Source organism: Anopheles ziemanni, chromosome 2, assembly GCF_943734765.1.
Source record: "Anopheles ziemanni chromosome 2, idAnoZiCoDA_A2_x.2, whole genome shotgun sequence".
Classification (NCBI taxonomy): Eukaryota; Metazoa; Arthropoda; class Insecta; order Diptera; family Culicidae; genus Anopheles; species Anopheles ziemanni.
In genome coordinates, this window is record NC_080705.1 from 40,579,483 (window position 1) to 40,599,163 (window position 19,681).

The following is a 19,681-nucleotide window of genomic DNA, read 5'->3' on the forward strand; positions in this document are numbered from 1 at the left end:
CAAAGTGGAATTGTGGACCTGAATAACCACATAATCGATCTGGAAATTAGGTGTTTAGGTGCACATGATACGAGCCATAAAATAGAGATTAAGCGACAACCATTACGTTAAATGGATTTTGTTTGCGTATCCCCGTCATATTGCGTCATAAGCACTGACCAACGTTCTAGGATTAGTGGAGCAAATTTGGACAGTACCGTCACATAACTTGTGATGACAGAATAATTTACCGTCACATAACTTGTTTCTTTTAGCTGTATTGTATAAGGAACTAACCTGGTTATTTGGCTTTTGATTTCATAATATACTATTTGTCTATTTGTTTGTAGCGCCGGTTAGAAAATCGGCCCATGAGCGAAGGGGGCTCACCACCTCGACGGCGTGCGTTCGAATCCCAACCAAGACCGGACCCTCCCCTGTACGAGAGGACTGACTATCCACGTACAACAGGGAAACAAGTCTCGTAAGCCATTAACGGGCAGGCATGACCCAGAGGTCGTTACGCCAAGAAGAAGGAAGGACTATTTGTATAACTTTTTCTTTTCAATCTTTCGCAAACTTGATCACAATTGGCCTGCAGAACCAACATTTTGGGGCATCAAGTTTATCCAGATGATATCTGTATTGTCACTAATGAACGAAAGACGGATAGGAGTTAATGCTGATACTAGCTCATCACTGTCTCATGCAGTATTTTCTCTGGAACCATGAAACAGTTGATTGTAAATGCTGTGTTCACTAGATCCGTCAATGCCTCACGAGCGCAATAATACGACGCTTAGTGAATCACACAAAGAAGATGAAAGGTGCCGCAAGATTTCTGCTTTTTGCATTTCAATTATTCTACACGCAGTGTGATTCACCAACTCTTGAAGATTAACTTCAACTTTTACAGGTATGTACCCTTACCTGTACAGAACAGAACAAAATGTTAGTGTAGGGTACATTATTAATAGGAATTTTGGGTATAAAAAGATGGGTTTGTGAGCTGTAGAACAAGAAAAAGCGACCTAATGCATTCAAAGCAAACCAAACCAAATTTCATTCTTTGTTATTGACTTGGCTTGTCTTTCCCCTTTTACGTGATGTTCAACCACTACCCTGCTTCACATTTTTACGATACGATCATACGTTTCATTGAATGAGAATTTCATATATTTCTTACCACACATGATGCTACATATGGCATGATGGAGACGCCTAGTAGGTGATAAAGTATAAGCTTCACATATAAAGTACAGAATAACGTAAAGATGCGCGCGTATGCGCAAAAAAAAAACTATCATTTATTGTTACAAAACATTCTAGACTATAAGTGGGTATGCATCATATTACAATCTTTCACAATCCTTAGCGATGGCGTAAGGTTAAAAACAGACAATTGAAAAAATTTCCAGGAGTTTTCCGAAACAATGCTTAATATTTTGTGACATTCAATTTCAATTTGATTAAACTGTCAACAATTTTAAAGCATGATAATAAACCTTTCCAAAACTGTGCTTGAATTTCGATTCCGGCCATTGTTATAGGAGTTACAGACCTTCAAAGTTGATGAATTTTTTTCAATTTTTCACGCATTATTTTCCCAAATCTTGACTTTGACGGGCTGTTTCTCAGAACCTGGAAGAACAGAGGCTCTAGTTTTTGGGTCATTTCTTAGTTTCATCTTGTAGTTTAAGAAAACATATCTCATTTTTCTGAAATCCAAAAATGAATTTTTGATTTTTATCTCGGCTTCGCTCCATCGTGCGCCGGTTAGAAAAATCGGGCCATGAGCGCCGGGGCTCACCACCTCGACGGCGTGGGTTCGAATCCCAACCGAGACCGGACCCTCCCCTGTACGAGAGGACTGACTATCCAAGTTAAGTTTTCAACCGAGGGGCGGTATTTTTAAAAAAGATACCGTCCTGGTTGACGGTCTTATTCAGACTCCTTTTATTTTGCTCTCTTGATCTTGCGTTCCTATGTGTCCCTCCCGTGGGAACGATGCTGACGCTGCGTTTTATGCGCGCATCATGTTGCCGGTGGCTTACGGGCTGCCGCACGCGTCGTCGTGAGCATCGTGGGAGCGATGCTGATGTTGCGAAGTTGGCGTACGGTAACTGCTCCCCCTGAAGTGTCGAACCTCCTGGTTCGATGTTTAAACGTTCAAAGACGGAGGTCTGTATGAACGTGGCAGGCTGGCGCATTCTTTTCCGATGAACTGGACCGGGGTGGCTGTGTTGATTAGCATGGTGCGCGGTTGGTTTCTGAAGTGAAAAAAGATATAGGCTGCCAGAATTATGATGACGAGGGTGGTGAAAGTGAATCCTCCCATGATTGTCCAGTGGTGGTTGGCTGCAGTTGTTTGAAGATCCGAGAGGTGGTTTAAATTTCTATGTTGAAGCTTCGTCAGCATATGAAGATCGGTTCGCTGCTCGATGGAATGTTTGGTGACGTTTAGGCCTGTGGTCAACGAAAAAATAGGGTATTCTGTGGTGTTCACAATTTGGTTTGTGAAAGTGAAGTCTCGGATCGAGATGGTGCAATTCTTGTATGTGACCAAGAATGATCCCAAAAGATGCCTGTTGGACATTCCACAATCGTTGATGAGCGTCTCGTTCACGTCATTCAGCAGTAGAATGGTTTGGCTCATTACGGTTACGATCGGGTGGTCTTCGGTGGATTCGTAGACGCACTTGCTGTCATGCCCTTTAACTATATTGGCTATGCAGTCATCCGACGAAACATCTTTCAGGTTGTTAAAGTTGCAGAGGCTCCAATTGCCTAGTCCAGAACAGGGGTTGGTTTTAAGGTAGATTTTACCGTCGCCATGAAGGTACTCGTTTCCTGCCAGTTTTATCCGCATTGATTGAGAAATTATCGGTTCGATTCTCAAAAGCTGGTATAATGCGTTGCTCAGGTTCGGTATGTTGATTACATAGATGATAGTTTCTCCGTCCGTTCCTACGGTAGACGTAGTTAAACCTATTGCTTCATCGGGGAGTTCTGTTGGTATTCCTTGATCAGAGAGCATTTTGTTTATAAAATTTACTTCTTCTAGTTTTATCATTCTATTACTAACTAATCCTAACTTTGAGAATGTTATAGCATTCTGGATTTTAATTACCTCGTGGTTCAGGATGTCTAGATTAAGAATTATTTTTAATAGAACGTTTACAGACTTAACTTGTTCTAACATGTTTTCCTCTTCTCTTATTATGCTGTTGATTGTATCGGTAATGTTGTTGATTCCCTCGAAAGCTTCGTTATTAATGATTATTTGCCTATTGCTGTTTTCGGATAGGTTTGTTAGTCCGTTGTTAATGTAAAGTAAGTCGTCAGCGTCAGGTGAACCAGCTAACCATTTCCAGGCTCTGCCAAGCGCATCCCATCGTTTTTGCCGTTGATGGTTTGGTTGGATAATTTGGAGGTTTGCTTCGAGTTCGTTCAACTTCCATGTCATTAAGTCAGTGATTTGGGTGTCGTTGTAGTCGAGTGTTAATATTTTGTCTTTGATGTCGTCAACTGTGTGTCGTAGCTCGGTTGTGTTAATTTTATGAATGATTTTTGAATGTCCTTGGATTATTTTGCTTTGCGCTATGTGGACTATCGCGACATGATCATTGTTGAGGTTTTGTATGCTGAGGTTCCCTAAGGCTGCTGGGATTCTGTGGAAAGATCAATGTTTTTTACGTTAGACTTATGTAATTTAGCGTTACCTTGATTCCTGAATGTTACTTCGTTATTGTTTTTGACAACAGTTTTTTTGAATATCTTTTTATGCTTGGGTTTGATGATCTTATCTTTTACGTATATTGTTTGGCCTGGTCTTAGTATTGGAGGAGGCGTCCTATCCTTATTGGTAGTTCTAAGTTGCTTTCTTTGTGCTTCCTTCAATATAAGAATTATTTCGTCATGTAATTTGCTTCGTATTTGTTCTAATGTGTCTGGGTCGGTCTGTCTGTCTGGGTCTCGTTGTTTGCCAAAAAGAATCTCCTTCGGAGTTCGCAGTGTTGAGGAGTGGATCGTGTTGTTATATTTTTCGACTGCTATATGGATGAGGTTACGGGGTGGTAGATGTGGGGTGATCTGTTTTTGGATTCGATATAGTTAGAGGATGGTGGAATGAAATCGTTCGACAGCACCATTCACTTCGGATTTGCTATTGGGAGTTAGGTAAACCGTAATGTTCAAGTCAAGCAATTTCCCTCTAATGTCGGGTGATTGGAATGCTCGTTCGTTGTCCATTACGATTGTGTTTGGTATTACAAAGGAAGTAACTGCGTTCCATAAAGCTTTTCCAACGTGGATGCTGTGTCGTGACTTTATCGGTATCATGCGACCGTATTTGCTAAATTTGTCGACGCATGATAAGAAATAATTTGATTCTATCTGGAATATATCTAAATGGATAATTTGATAGGGATAGTTTGGTATGGGGGTTTCCTGGACTGGGATAATTAACGGTTGGCGATCGTATTTTGACGTGTTGCATTTGTCACAAACTCGTATGTACTTTTTCAGATGTTGTGTGATTTTCGGGAAATAGAATTCACGCAAAATCTGAAATTTGTTTTCTTGTATACCGCGGTGAGCTCTGTCGTGAGTTTCACGAATGATTTTTTCTTGCTCGGCTTCTTCTGTAACATCTTTCAATAGTGTTTGGGTGAATCGAATTTTGAGCAGACCAGCTCTGCTGACATATTTTTTGTATACTTCCTGAAGTTGTCCCAGAATTTTCTCAGAGGTGTATAGTCCATTGGTTTTTGACGGGTCACAAAATTCTTTTAAAATGGTGGTCAAAATTTGTTCATTAAATTTGGTCCTTTTGATCAAAATTCTGCGATAACCAGGGAAGGGTTGTAAAACCACTGTTTCCGGATTATTGGTCGTTTGTTCGAGAATTATTTGTGAGCGGAAACTGTTTAAAGGTGCTTCGGTAGAGATGATGTAATGCGAATCATCATCTTCGGCGGAATGTTGGGTGGGCGTTAATGAATTTATTTGGATCCGGCTCAAAGCGTCTGCTACTACATTCGCTTTTCCCGGCTTATACATGATCTCATAGTCATGTTCCTCAATAAAGTTTCGCCAGTTCATTAGTTTTCTATTACAAGTTTTAGAGGAGAGATTGTAGGTGAGTGGTTGATGGTCTGTGAAGATTTTTACCTTCTGCCCATAAAGATACGCTCTGAAAACCTTTAGGGCCCAGACAATGGCCAAAAGCTCTTTTTCAGTGGCGCTATATGCTTCTTCGGTTTTGTTAAGGGTTCGAGAAGCGAAGTGGATTGGTTTGTCGTTTCCAGTGGTGCCTTGACTTAAAACAGCTCCTAGGGCGTAGTCAGATGCATCTGTAGTTAAGCAGAATGGCTTAGAAAAATCTGGGTACATTAAGATATCGTTCCCAGACAAAATTTGTTTCATGTTGTCAAAGCATTTTCTCTGTTTTGCGTCTAAATCTATTCTTTTCGCACTCTTAGAGTCTCCTTCCCCCCTTAGGAGTTTAGTTAAGGGTTTGGCTATTTTAGAAAAATCCTTAATAAACCTCCGATAGTATCCCATCATTCCTAAAAATCCTCTGAGCTGCTTAAGATTTTTGGGTTCAGGGAATTTTTTAATTGCTTCTATTTTTTTCTCATTTGGTTTTATGCCTCTGTCTGTAATGATGTAACCAAGAAATTCTACTGATTTATGCAGGAATTCTGTTTTGTCCAACTGGACTTTGAGGTTGGCTTCGTGCAGGGTTTTTAGGACGATTTCTAGGTTTTCCAGGTGTTCTTCGAGGGTTTTAGCTACGACTATTACGTCATCAATATAAACGAAGCATCGTTTACCGATGTGGTCTCGCAATACATCGTCCACGGCCCTTTGAAAAATTGCAGGCGCGTTTTTCAGGCCAAATGGCATACGAACGAATTCATATTTACCATAATTGACAGAGAATGCTGTCTTTTCGATGTCTTCTTCTTTCATTTTGATTTGGTGGAATCCCGACGCGAGATCGAGAGTAGTAAAATAACTATTGCCGCCTAGTTGGTCTATGGTGTTAGCTATTTCAGGCATGGGGTATTTATCTGAAATTGTTTTTTCATTAATCTTACGGTAATCTATTACTAGTCGGAATTTCTTTTCACCTGAAGAGTCCATTTTTTTGGGGACAACCCACACAGGTGAATTCCATGCAGACCTAGATGGTCTTATTATGCCATCGTGAAGCAGTTTTTCTAATTGCTTCTCTACTTCTGCCTTGTATGCTAGTGGGTATGGGTATGTTTTTTGATACACCGGGATGTCGTCTGTAGTGCGAATGCTACATTCGACGTTAGTTGAACAAGTAAGCTTCCTGTCAGGATTATAGAAAACTGGTTTCGATTTGGTTAGGATTTTGAGAAGCGAAGCTTTCTCAGTGTCATTCAGGTGGGATATTCGAATTTTGTTCAGATTATCGATATTTTCAGCTTTATTAATGGTCCGTCTTAGGGTTGGAGTGGGCGTGTAAAATTCCAATGGTATGGTTTTTAATTTTCCTGAGTTGCATTTTATCTGGAGTGTCTTTGCTCCGGAAGATAGGTTAAACCTATTTCCAAAAACTATTTCGGTTCCTAAGATTCCATCGAAAAACGAATGGAAGTCAAAAATTAGAAATTTGAATTTTGTGTCTAAAAGAGGTTGAAATAAATTTAGTGTCACAGACTGGTTTATTTCTTGATTTCCCGTGACTCCTCTTACGTTCTGTGCTCCTGTGGTTTCTATTGGTTTTCCCGATGCTAAGGCCCATTTTTTTGAAATAACGTTAACGTTGGCCCCACTGTCAACAAGCATTTTGAGGGGTCCTTTAGACGTGGGTATCAAAATGTACGGAAGAGGTTTTACCCGAACCACTTCGATACCCATTCCGTTTCTTCTAAAAAAGGATCTTTTTCCTTTCCCCCGTCTTCGGCTTGGTGTACCTCTACTTCAATGGGTTCGTCTTCCTTATCCTCGATTTTGATACTACCGAGGGTTTCAAGGCATTCATCGATGCTTATCGGTTCCTTGGTTTGTTCGTACTGTTGATCGTACCATTTCTCGTACTCTTCGGAACTAAATATTTCTTCCAACGCATGCGCGAATCGTTTTGCGTCAGGTCCATGAGCTCTCATAGAATCACTTGGCCCTCGTCTTTGCCCTGTTGGTCTATTACCGTAGTCAATTTGCTGTGTACGAAGTGTACTCGTGTCCATTGGTTCCGGACGTGTTTGTGGCTGAACAAAGGTTCTGTTTGGTGCGAATACATTCGGTCCATTATCTGTTTTAAAATTTCGGGGTTGCGGGATTGGTGGTGGCCTTGTGAAATTATTCGGAGCGATAAACTGTCTCGGTGGCGGGACAGGTGCTCTCGCAATGGGATTTGGTCTGGGTGGTGCGATCAATTGGCGGGGTGCCGCAGTTGGAATCGGATGCCACGCTGGTATGTTAACAGGGGCGTTACGTGCGTCCAGGTTCAAATAGTCCACGCAATAGCTGTATGCTTGAGCGAGGCTTTGTGGTCTGAAATTTTTGCAGAATCTGGAGAGCGGGTCACCTAGTCCACGAATGAATGTGTCTAGTGCGATCTGATTGTACAATCGCATTAGCACAAGTTCGTGCCCTTTCCACTGGTCATCCATGGAAATGGCTGAACTAATGAGCGTTACGAGCTCCCTAACTCTAGAGTAGTAGCTCTCTATGCTCTCCTGCTTGGTTCGTACTAACGATTTCAGTTGATTATCGAGGGTCATAAGGTCCCTCTTATCTGCATAGTACAACTTCAGCACTTCTTTGATGTTCTCCCACTTAGTAGGGGTATTGCTTGTTATCAAGGCATCGTTTGCCTCCCCTTTTATCTTCCTACGAATAGTTTTAATCAGTAGATGGTACTGAAAACTATCCTTTAGATCGTCGAAGAGTTCTAGGACATCTTCGACGTCCAACATCCACTGACTGAGGTCTCGTGGATTCCCATTAAAATCGGGCAGATCTCTCACAATCTGCGGGATTTTACCACGATCTTCGAAACTTATAGTTGTGTCGATAGTAAACCGAGGAGCGGCTATCGGTCCGGAGGCCGATGGATCAGCTATCGGTACATGGGTTGACGCGTTAAGGCGTGCTGGGAAGATGATTGGGTTTGGGTTTGCCATCTTGCTCAGTATCCTTCAACTAAAGCTTCTTTCCTTTCACTTACTTCACTTCCTGTGGTGAAAGCTTCTTGCCTTTCACTTACGTGACCTTCTAGAATACAAGCTACTTGCCTTGCACTATCGTCACTTCCTCCTAAACGAAAGCTTCTTGCCTTTCGATCACTTCACTTCCTCCAATGAAAGCTACTTGCCTTTCATTTACGTCACCACGTTGTATGAAAGCTACTTGCCTTTCAATGTGTGACAATTTTACTAATATTTCCTCCAATGAAAGCTACTTGCCTTTCATTTACGTCACCACGTTGTATGAAAGCTACTTGCCTTTCAATGTGTGACAATTTCACTAATCACTTCTTAATAGTTATGCGAGTAAACACTTTTCACTTTTCGGAATTTGGAAATACTCACAATAAGATGGTGATCAGGAAATTCATGCCCTTTGTTATGCAGCGCACCTGGTCGCGCTCCGGTAACGCAAATCGTAGAGTTGATCCGCGATGGAAAATAGTCCGGTTACCGAATTCTCGTTATAGAGGCAGCTAGAGGTGTCTTCAGTTTTTGGGTGCAACTGTTATACTGTTACTGCACAAGGGTCTCGACTTCGGGCGCCAGTTAAGTTTTCAACCGAGGGGCGGTATTTTTAAAAAAGATACCGTCCTGGTTGACGGTCTTATTCAGACTCCTTTTATTTTGCTCTCTTGATCTTGCGTTCCTATGTGTCCCTCCCGTGGGAACGATGCTGACGCTGCGTTTTATGCGCGCATCATGTTGCCGGTGGCTTACGGGCTGCCGCACGCGTCGTCGTGAGCATCGTGGGAGCGATGCTGATGTTGCGAAGTTGGCGTACGGTAACTTCCACCTACAACAGGGAAACAACTCTCGTAAACCCTTAACGGGCAGGCATGACCAAGAGGTCGTTACGCCAAGAAGAAGAAGAAGAAGATGATGAAGAAGAAGAAGAAGAAGAAGAAGAAGAAGTTGAAGAAGAAGAAGAAGAAGAAGCTTCTCTACTATGCGCTCAACTTCCCCAGTCCCACTAGGTGAGTTAGACAGTTAGTTAGTGTGTGCCAGGATGACATTCTGGTATAAAAGAAGAAGAAATTTAAGAATTCATTCAGTGTTGATCTTAAATCATGATGATGATGATGATGGGCCACCTCATACCCCTGCACAGGTTTGAGATGAGTCGGATTATCTTTAAGATATATAGTATTACTAGCTGATTAACCCGATTTCATCCGGGTAGAAATAAATTCCAGACGAAAGTTTTGTGTGTGAAAGAGTTTTTTCATTCAAGATCTTGAATTTTACAATCTTAAGTTTTTCTATTTAATCTTAAGTTATTCTATTAAAATTATATTTTTTAGTGTAACCTTTAGCCGACGAAACCATGTTAAAATACATTTTGCATTCATTATCTAACTTTGCTTAGTGAAACCATTTAAAATTAACCAATTGAAGCAAGTATGAGAAAATCTGTGCTTAAACCTCAGTTGGACCAGGACAACATATAATCGACGTCCGGCAGTTTAAAGAAACGAAAAGCCAATCCACGAAGTAAAGTAAATTATAAGAGTAGCAGAATTTATGTTTTTTTGTTTTTAACCACGATTTAAGGTTTCATTAAATTATTTCGCTTGATCGTTTGGAAATAAGGTTTTGTGAAAGTTTGCGGGAGAGGTAACAAAGGGTGATCATATCTACAAAATTAAATTCTACAACAAAATTGACTACCCTTAAGTCTAGTTTGGTGCACACCAGACCAAAACATTTTGCGTAATACAATTGTATGTATGTCATCAGAATTAGCGTGTTTTGAGTCAAGCCTACATTATTTAGTTGTAGAAAAGGAAAAGAAGGAGAAAACAAAAGGGATAGAATATTGGGACTAAGGCCATCCGTCGTAAGGTAGCATCTTATGTATTTACATAATTTCTATTGTTCTGGTGATAGAAAGATATAAGCAGGAAGGATGCATAGGAATGTCGGACATTTCACACTTGAAAAAATGCCTTTCTTTTAATTATGTTTGGTGTAAATTGATCAGACCAATTTTGTTCGATTGAGAATATTTGCTACGTAGGAGAGATGAGATTGAGCACACAAACTGTGACCATTCGATTTAGTGACCCCAAATTGTTCGATAATGATACCCATATTGCATTGTAACTATTGTTGAGCCAGGGGGTATGGTAGCCCCTCTTACCCCTTCTCCTAGAGAGATGAAATTTTATTACATGATGGCTACATATTTAAATAGTATGTGTACCAAATTTTGTAAAATCACATTCCATAATTATTGAATTATTATTATTTTTCAACATTTTAAAGGATAGGTGTTCGGAAAGGGGAAAGGAAGAAGGACATTCGAAAGAATAAAAAATTAACAACATTCCAGTCAAGTTTGGTACAGATTGACTAAGTAAATTTTGCGTAGCATACATATGATTAGAGTGAACGCTTTTTTTGTTTAGTTTTTGTTTGCTATTTTTTTACTAAAGAGGAGGAGATAAAGGGAGTCTGGGCTCAGATGAACATTAAGAGTGACGCCATTCGATTTAGAGACCACAAATACCTCGAAATTGATACCCATATTGTATTTTTACCATTTTTGAGGTATGGGATAGTGGGAGAGCACTTCTTCCCCTTCCCCTAGATGGATGAAATTTTAACCCATGATATGTCCCTATGTAAGGAGTATTTGTACCAATTTTTATGAAAATTCGTTCAATAATTGTTGAACTATAATTATTTTTCATTAATTTTAGAGGGTAGGTGTCGGGAGGGGTAGGGAGGTATGGGGATATCAACAAACGAAGTTCAGATCATTCAACCATGGAAAATTAGCTACCTTTCTGCCAAGTTAGGTACAAATCGGCCCGGTAGATTTTGCGTGATGCGAGTGCATACATATATATATACAGACAACGTTGACTTTTATATATCTTCTTCTTCTACTTGGCGTAACGACCTTGTTGGTCATGCCTGCCCTGTAAAGGGCTTACGAGACTTTTTACCCTATGTGTACGTGGATAGTCAGTCCTCTCGTACAGGGGAGGGTCCGGTCTCGGTTGGGATTCGAACCCACGCCGTCGAGGTTGTGAGCCACGGCGCTCATGGGCCGATTTTCTAACCGGCGCTACCGCTCGGCTGCCGCGGACCCCCAACTTTTATATATATAGATAGATAAACAAACAATTATCATAAATGTATTACAAATTCAAAATAACATTTTACGAATGGATGAAGTCCTCGTAAGGATGACAGGTTGCCCGCCTGTGTACACATATGATACTTTCTATCCAACTAACTAACGTACTATGTCCTAAACCAAACTACTTCTAACATATGGCGCACACAATCTTTCGAACTCAGGTAGTGTATCCGCACTGACAATTATGATTGGTAGTTTATTATAACTAGGTAAACAGGCCTGATTACACCGGGGCGGACTAATTTTGTTTTCGTTTAATTCTAGAAAAATAGTTTGGTTCTTCATTTTTTCAGGGGGTCGCCTATCTCCGAAGAGATACTCGTTTGGTCAGAAGGACCCCGGGTGAACAGTTATAACCCAAAAGATTATGCCCGTTACCCGTATGTGCCAGTGTGTCCATCAAGGCTGTCCATTTGTGTAGCAGAAGGTCTCGATCAGTAGGGTATCTTTCATGTTGCGGCAATAAAATTTGTCTGGATAAAATTGTTGTCTGGTCTCCTCCAGGGGTTACCTCCATGAACAGGCTCGAGGGCATTCAGTGGAGGTTTACGCGGATTGCTGTCCGTCGGTTCCTTGGTAACAACTCCTCTCCTATTCCGTCCTATTCCACTCGGTGTCAGCTCCTGGGGTTGGAGGAGATTTGCGTGCGGCACAAGAACGCTCAGGCACTCTTTGTCGTGGGCGTTCTCCTCAATCACTTGGATGCCCCTTCCCTCCTGTCCTCAATCCCTTTCTATGCCCCATCTCGCCCGCTACGTGATAGGCCCCCGTTGGCTATCCCCCGTCGCCTCACCCGTTACGGCCAAAACGACCCGTTCCTCCGCGCACTGTCTGCCTTCAATGACTTTTACAGTCTGTTTGACTTCAACCTCTCTATTCCCCAATTCCGTTCTCGTCTCCTCTCCTCTCCTGCTTAGTCCTTCCGTTCGGTGACCCTGCGTCCTCTACCCTTTGCTAATTTTTTGTAATTAATTTTAAGTTTAGAAGTTATAAAGCCCGCGAGGCGAATAACAGTAAGAGCATAATAAAAATAAAAAAATAAAAAATAAAATAAAGTTCTAGAGAAGAAAATCAACGAAGATTTTTTTTTAATTGTTTGATGTATAGATTGATTAGTATGCTATTGGTATACTCACATGTTATCAGTACCGAATTCACCAAGAGCTGCCAGTTTGAATAATGTTACGAAATCTGGTAACACAAACGCGACCATAACAATGAATAACAAAATCAATGTTCGGTCAAATCATACCATTTTTTGCAGGGTGCTACCATAGAATATAAGAACAATAAGTAAGAAACTCTTAAATTAATATTTCTTCAAGTTTCAGAAACTCTCTGTGTGGCACATTATGTTCCAAACTTGGCGCATGGTTGTTGCATGGTCCTTATTTGGCGCGATGTGTTCCTAACTTGGCGCACTTAAAACAAATTGGATGTAGTACATGAAATTCAACAGTTTTATTCAAAATTCAACTTTAAACAACAGAAACACTTTTCAACACCAATTAAAAAAACAATTTAGCTTTTTTTGCAGCGGACTTAGGCTTCTCTCGTGGAAATAAAACTATCACATCGCTAACTTTTATAATCTCATTCATCAAAGCCTTCTAAGATTCAAAAATATCTAGCAGCGCAAACATTCATCTCCACGGTGAATAATTAGGAACACTGTGAGCCAAACTTGGCACAAAATATTTTCGCTTCAAATTAGCATAAATATTTCAAAAAGTGCCGAATCTAACCACGATTCATTGGAAATACTTACATTTTAACAGTTTCGGTTAAAAACACATTAATAATATTTCTTTTGCCTTTAAATTTATTGGAAACAGTTGAACCCACTCCAGCAGCGTTGCAAACGCGGATAAAAAATGGCGCACTTGTGGGATGGAATTTTTCATTTAATTAGTATATATAATAATGATTTGGACGCCACAGTTGGTTTAAAAAAATAAAATTAATTTTTATTTCCTTATTAACACTACTGTTGAGGCGCGTCCTCACTCGTTGAGTTCTACAAATAGACTGATTATAACTAATCGTTCCTGGTTCGCGATCGATGGCTGCGCGTCGATAAACGCGTAGTCAGCTCTCCACGTGCCGGTGCTACGTTGCGGCTACAGGTCGATGGCTGCAGGTCGATGGCTGCGCGTGGACATTTGCGGTGTCAGCTTCCCACGTGCCGGTGCTGCGTAGCGCGATCGGCCGTTCAGCTAATTCTGCATCGTCGGCAGTCTCGATGTGGCTGGCGACGTAACTATATACATTCAATAACAAAAAACCAATAACATGTTTTGATGCGAATGTATTGTACAAACATAAACAAATATTTGACTGCATATTTTAGACTGAAATGTTTTGGAAATAGTCTAATATCGCAGAAAATATTAGAAAGTGCGCCAAGTTTGGACCCGCGTCATGGTGCTTCTACGGTACCTTCGATTTGTTCGAGCCATTGCGGACAGCGATGAGTATGGTGTGCAACTTTGCGAGAACGCAGTCACACTTGCTGAAACATGATAATCACTGGAATCTATGAATGCACTGCTATAACTAAAGTGTTTATACTTAATACTAAGATTATTTCGATGAAGCCATAAAAAGTCCCGTTGATTGTGAGATACGTATAAAAATGACATCGCTGCAGATATTTCACATCGCTTTTGAAAGGGAAATTTTGAATAAAAAAAAATGAATGATCTACAATGAAGCTTTGGTGTTGATTGCAAATGTGAGTTTGTTTATGAGTAGCATTCTATTGACTGAAATTCAAATGCCAGCACCAATCGTCGAATTAAAAATGTTCTGTTTCGTGAATAGAAACGTGGGCTTGAAACCCGCTATTTGCCAATTCACTTCAACTAAAAATGATTTATCACAAATGCTGATGTGAATACCCCACAGTATCGAAACTAAGATTGGTTGAGTGCACGTACAATTTTAGCTGCTTAAAACCTATGCTAATGACTCCAGTTGGACCATTGCGCTCATATAAATTGATTAATCGTATTGAAAATGGAAACGAAGCCGTGAATCGTTCACTGGAATTTTAAAACATTCTTTCGATTTGTCTGATAAGCCGCAACTTAAAGATGGATCTGTTATTGTTATGTGTCGACATCTTCAGACACCAAATCAATGGGACTTCCCTTGAATTGTAACGCCTTGTTTTTTTCAATATTAGTGTATTATTATTATTGGACGAGGCGAAGTTCGTTGGGTCTGCTTGTTTCGTAAATAAACAGTACTCAATGGTTTATATAGTGCTCTTTAACGTTGGGCAGGTGCAAGTGAAACCCTAGAAACATTCTGACTAAAAAAAAACAGTTGATCGACTACCGGAATGCTGGTTTTTACAGATTGTTTTATTCAACACTCATTTTCAATTCGCTTTGAATGTCTTGCATTGTTTTCTCGCTCTTGCTTGTCTATTTGGCGCAGATGGCGTTCACCTGACTTGAAGCGTTTTCAAGCGAAGACTTCAAAAGGGCTCGGGCATTCGAAAGACAGTCTTGCAGTGCAGCTCTCAAATTGGCCGATAGATCGCCGATAGCGCCCAAGCCCTCGATAACTACCGGGGAGCTCAGCTTGCTCTCAATCGTGGCCTGAACAGTGTCCGGATCGGTAAGGATGTTCACTCCGCGGATGCTGCTGAGCAGGCTGGCCTGGGCGTACGCCTGGCGATCTGCACTATCCTGTGCGGGGAACAAGCCGGCGAACATGTCATCGTCGATTTTGGCCACACAGTTTCCGAAGGAGATACCAGCTAGCGTCATGAGCGCATCGGTTCCCATTTGTACGTAACTAGCGCAGGCCCTATTGGACACAACAGCGAGGCTGTCAAGAATGTTGGCTTCTTCGTCGATGGTCTGCTGAATGTACGGCTCCTGGGTGAGGATCAGCTCCGACTGGACCGTTACGAGCAGCTCCGAACCACCGGACAGCAGTTTGCGCTGCTGCTTTCCTCCGGTGGTTTTCAATGGAAGGAACGCCTTCAGAACATCCCGTCGATTACATTCAACTGAATCCAGCCCAACGAGGGCGCACACGAGGATAACGGAGAGCACGATCGAGGTAAACTTCATCGCAAACTTTAACTGGTTGGACGCGTACCGTATTGGTATAAACAGGAAAGTGTAATGAATGCTCCTCGCAACTGACTTTAATTTTTATACACCTAGAGCCATAACATTATCGATAATTCCGAGCTAGTGACAAATGATGTATGTTTCGTTGCTTATCTACATTCTTTAATAACCCGGACATTGCTACCTGCTTAGCAGTTCACAAAGACTGAGGATGAGGACCATAAATGTTTTCGTATCAGTTGATCAGACTGATTCGTATTTGAACCCGGATGTTATCAGGCATCGAAAACGACTGTTTAAGATCTTCATCATTTCTATCGTACAAAAATAGGATTTATGCTTTTTTTATACTAAGCGTACTGTGAACGCATAAATCGACTTGTGTGTTAAAGATTGAAATATCAAATCTACAGCTTCCATAAAGATTTATGGATAAGTGATAAGTTTATTATGATCGATATAGCTCCTTGGTGATTGGACGAGTATAAAACAGTGGAGTTTTGGACGATTGGACCAGTTCTTCTAAGCTGCTTCTAACAAAAGGAGTCTCTTCATAGCTTGTTTGGGATCAAATAATCAAAGATGAAACTAATCTTTGCGATTGCTTTGGTGTGTCTTGGCGTGTCCCTCACCGAAGCCGGACGTACCGCTTCGACCGAGGTCGTGCAAAAGCTGAAGGCTATCGAACCAATCTACAAGAATCTGCAGGATAACATCGTTAATGCAGTGGCCGGGGCAAAGCTGAACACAGCTTCCAAGACGGATTCCTTCTACCAGGCCATTATCGACAATAAGGAGGCATCGTTGAAGCAGTCGATTCAACTCGAGGACTCTTTTTCCTACCAGCTGAACAATCAGGCTCCGTCAACTGACTCCAGCTGTTTGGGATTCCTTCGGACACTTATGGAAAACAACATGTTTGTGGCCGGTGTCGGTTATACGAACTGTGTGAACACCGTCGAAGCTGGACTGAAGGAGGAGCTAGACAAAGTGTACAAACTGCTGCAGGTCGATGAGTCGGAGCTGTTCGATCTGAGCCTGTTGGATGTGTTCCGCGGTGAGAACATCATTGCCGATCCAGCCAAAATGATCGCCAAGTTGAACGAGAAGGAAGCGGAGATCAATGGCATTTCGGTGAGTTTTGTGGCCGACATCAATGCCGCTGTGGATGGATACGCCACCCGTTTGAGTGCTTTGGAGAATTCGTACAAGTCGTGCGTGCTTTCGAACGAGTCCCTTCTTAAGCAGGCGTTCGAGTCGTCGAAGATGCAGCTGACGCTGATTTGCATGGGAACTATCGTTTAGAAAGTCCACTATATCTATCAGGTTGTTTGAACATTGAGACTAATAAATGAACATATGAATACAAGATATGACGAATATTTTCGCATGGAATAGCTGTTTTAGTGACGTTTTTACGCATGTGAATGTAGTGTACTCAGTTATTGCCGTTTGTTTATCGATTTCAGTGATAATCATGTTACAGCATTGGTAACTGTACTTGCTTCTCAAAACGTTGCTTCTAAACCCGCCACAGTCCGCAATGGCTCAAACAAACCAAAGGTATTCGTTTTGGCCGGATTGTGTAAATTTGTCCTAAATCAAGATGAAAATACACTTAGATGTCCATGTACTGGGCAGCCCTGCTTTTGCAGAATCATTTCTCCGACGATGCACTCAATGTATAATATCGAAATAACTGTTATAACAGTCTATATGGATACGTATAGATTGTTTATATAATTTGGATTCACTGCCCAGTTTTATCTTGAACTCAAAGCTTTGGGCCACTCACTGATAACAGGTAATCGCGGTTATCCGTACGGATAACGGAAACGCGATTAACGCGTTATCAGTTGATGCGTGTGCGTCCTATCTGTCGGCGTCATTGTGCAGCCCAGCAGGTGGCAGCGAGAACACATTCGTCTCGGAATTGTCACCGAGTACGGACGAGCCGCGCGTGGCGCTTGTGTTTCAGGAAAGTTTTGCTTTTACCTATTTGTCAACAGTTTTGTTCTAAAGTGTGTGTAATATAAATTAAACCAGTTTTATGCAGCAACCTTATTATTATCAGTATATTCGGACGCTATAGTGAAAGAACATAGGACCTTGTTATGTTACAAATTTATCAAACACGGCATGCACCTAAACGCCGCTGTTGCTGCTTGGTGTTCTGGTGCCGCGTCGTGGTGTCTGAGGCGTGCCACGTACAGAGCCATCGTTGCCTCGAAAACCGCTGGTGGCATCCGATCGCGACGGTGTTCCAGCTGTTCCAGAATGTTCTCCTGCAACTGCCGGGCTCGCCGCCGGAATCTCTTCAGTCATTGCTAGGATGCGGTCCCGCAGCGTTGGGTCACGGCCAAAGCGGCCCTCTCGCCATCGCTGCCGTCGCATCTCGCGCTCTGTTACCCGACGTCTGTCGTCGTGCGTCGCCCGCTCCGACACCGCCCTGCGCTCCGCTGTCCAAATCCGCTGCAGCTCCCGGGTGATGGTGACAGCTGCCTCTTCCACACGCCCCCAAGAGTCCGGGCTGTGGAGCAGGTGGTCGAAGAGCGTGTCTGCTGTTACAGGCTGAAGCCCGTGGCCCGTAAGCAGACGGTCCCGTGTGGCTGCAAAGCGTGGGCACTCGAAAAAGACGTGCCCCGGCGATTCGTCAACTCGCTAGAGGCCACAATGGAGGGGGTGCTGTGTAAGGTGAGGATTTCGAACATGCTGTCGGATCCGTTCGAATCCCACCGGGGTCTGAGGCAAGGTGATGGACTCTCCTGCCTTCTATTCAACATCGCTCTGGAAGGTGTCATGAGAAGCGTGGGCTTCGACATCCGTGGCACGATTTTCACCCGCTCTCTCCAATTCCTCGGCTTCGCGGATGACATCGACATCATCGGGCGGAACACTAGGATGGTGTGCGAGGCGTACACCCGACTGAAACGCGAGGCCGCAAGGATTGGACTAATGATCAATGCGACGAAAACAAAGTACCTGCTCGTCGGAGGCTCTGACAGTGACAGAGTCAGGCTGGGGAGCAGTGTATCAGTGGACGGCGACGAACTTGAGGTAGTAGAGGAGTTTTGCTACCTCGGCACTGTCGTAACTCCGGACAACAACGTGAGCTGCGAAATCCGGAGGCGCATTGTTCAGGGGAATCGCGCCTACTATGGACTCCACAAACTCCTGCGGTCCAGATGGCTTCTCCCACACACGAAATGTGTCATACGAGAGCTGACAATAAAGTAAGGTCTCCAACGCTGCAACTTCGCCGGATCACGCGCTAGGCGAAATCTGGCAACACCGCCGTGTTCCTTGGTTCCCCCACTACCACTTTGCTGCTGGGTGAGGCTTCCCCGATCGCTCAGTCTTGGCTGAGCAGCCGTCAACGATGGAGGTACCCCTCGCGTCAGCGTCCAAGTGCGAATTGCGTTCTGTAATACGTTTTTTGAGTGCGAAAAAGGTGACACCTATTGAAATCCATCGTCAACTAGTTGAAGTTTACGGGGAAAAGTGTATGGACATAAAAAACGTGCGTAAGTGGAGCCGCGAGTTCAATTCCGGGCGCACTAATGTTCACGACGAGGAGAGAAGTGGCCGACCGTCGGTCTCGGATGCGATTGTTCAAGCAGTGGAGGCAGAAATGCTCAAAAACCGCCGTGCGACAATTAGGGACTTGGAAGAGAAGCTTGGAGGAGTGTGTAGCAGCGAAACAATCCGTCATATCCTTGTGAACAACTTGCAGTATCACAAAGTTTCTGCCCGATGGGTTCAGAAAGAGGTCAACACCTGGCTGCGCGAGGCGGACGGAGAGTGGTATTCTGCCGGCATAGACAAGTTCATCGTGCGGATGCGCAAGGTGTTGGAAAAAAATGGCGATTATGTAGAAAAGTAGCCAAGACCTTGGCCTTTCCAACGGTGTATCGCTTTTTGTAAATAAATGTCATTTTCTATGAAAAAAAAATTGGAGACTTTACTTTATTGTCAGCCCTCGTATATCGCACACTGATAAGACCGGTCGTTCTCTATGGGCATGAATCCTGGACTCTGCTCACGGAAAATGCCAACGCCCTCGCAGTCTTCGAGAGGCGTGTGCTCCGGTCTATCTTTGGCGGTGTGTGCGAGCAGGGCGTGTGGAGGAGAAGAATGAACCACGAGTTAGTTGAGCTGTATGGCGAGCCGGACATCCTGACGGTGGCGAAGGCCGGCAGGCTTCGTTGGTTGGGGCATGTCATGAGGATGCC

General features: G+C 42.8%; 1 protein-coding gene across 1 annotated transcript; it reads left to right on the forward strand.

Annotated features, from left to right (window-relative positions):
* The first annotated feature begins 16,031 nt into the window (after positions 1–16,031).
* LOC131282613 (uncharacterized) lies at positions 16,032–16,754 on the forward strand. Its single transcript, XM_058312119.1, has one exon. The coding sequence runs from the start codon at positions 16,032–16,034 to the stop codon at positions 16,752–16,754; it is 723 nt and encodes a 240-aa protein (XP_058168102.1).
* The last annotated feature ends 2,927 nt before the right edge of the window (positions 16,755–19,681 follow it).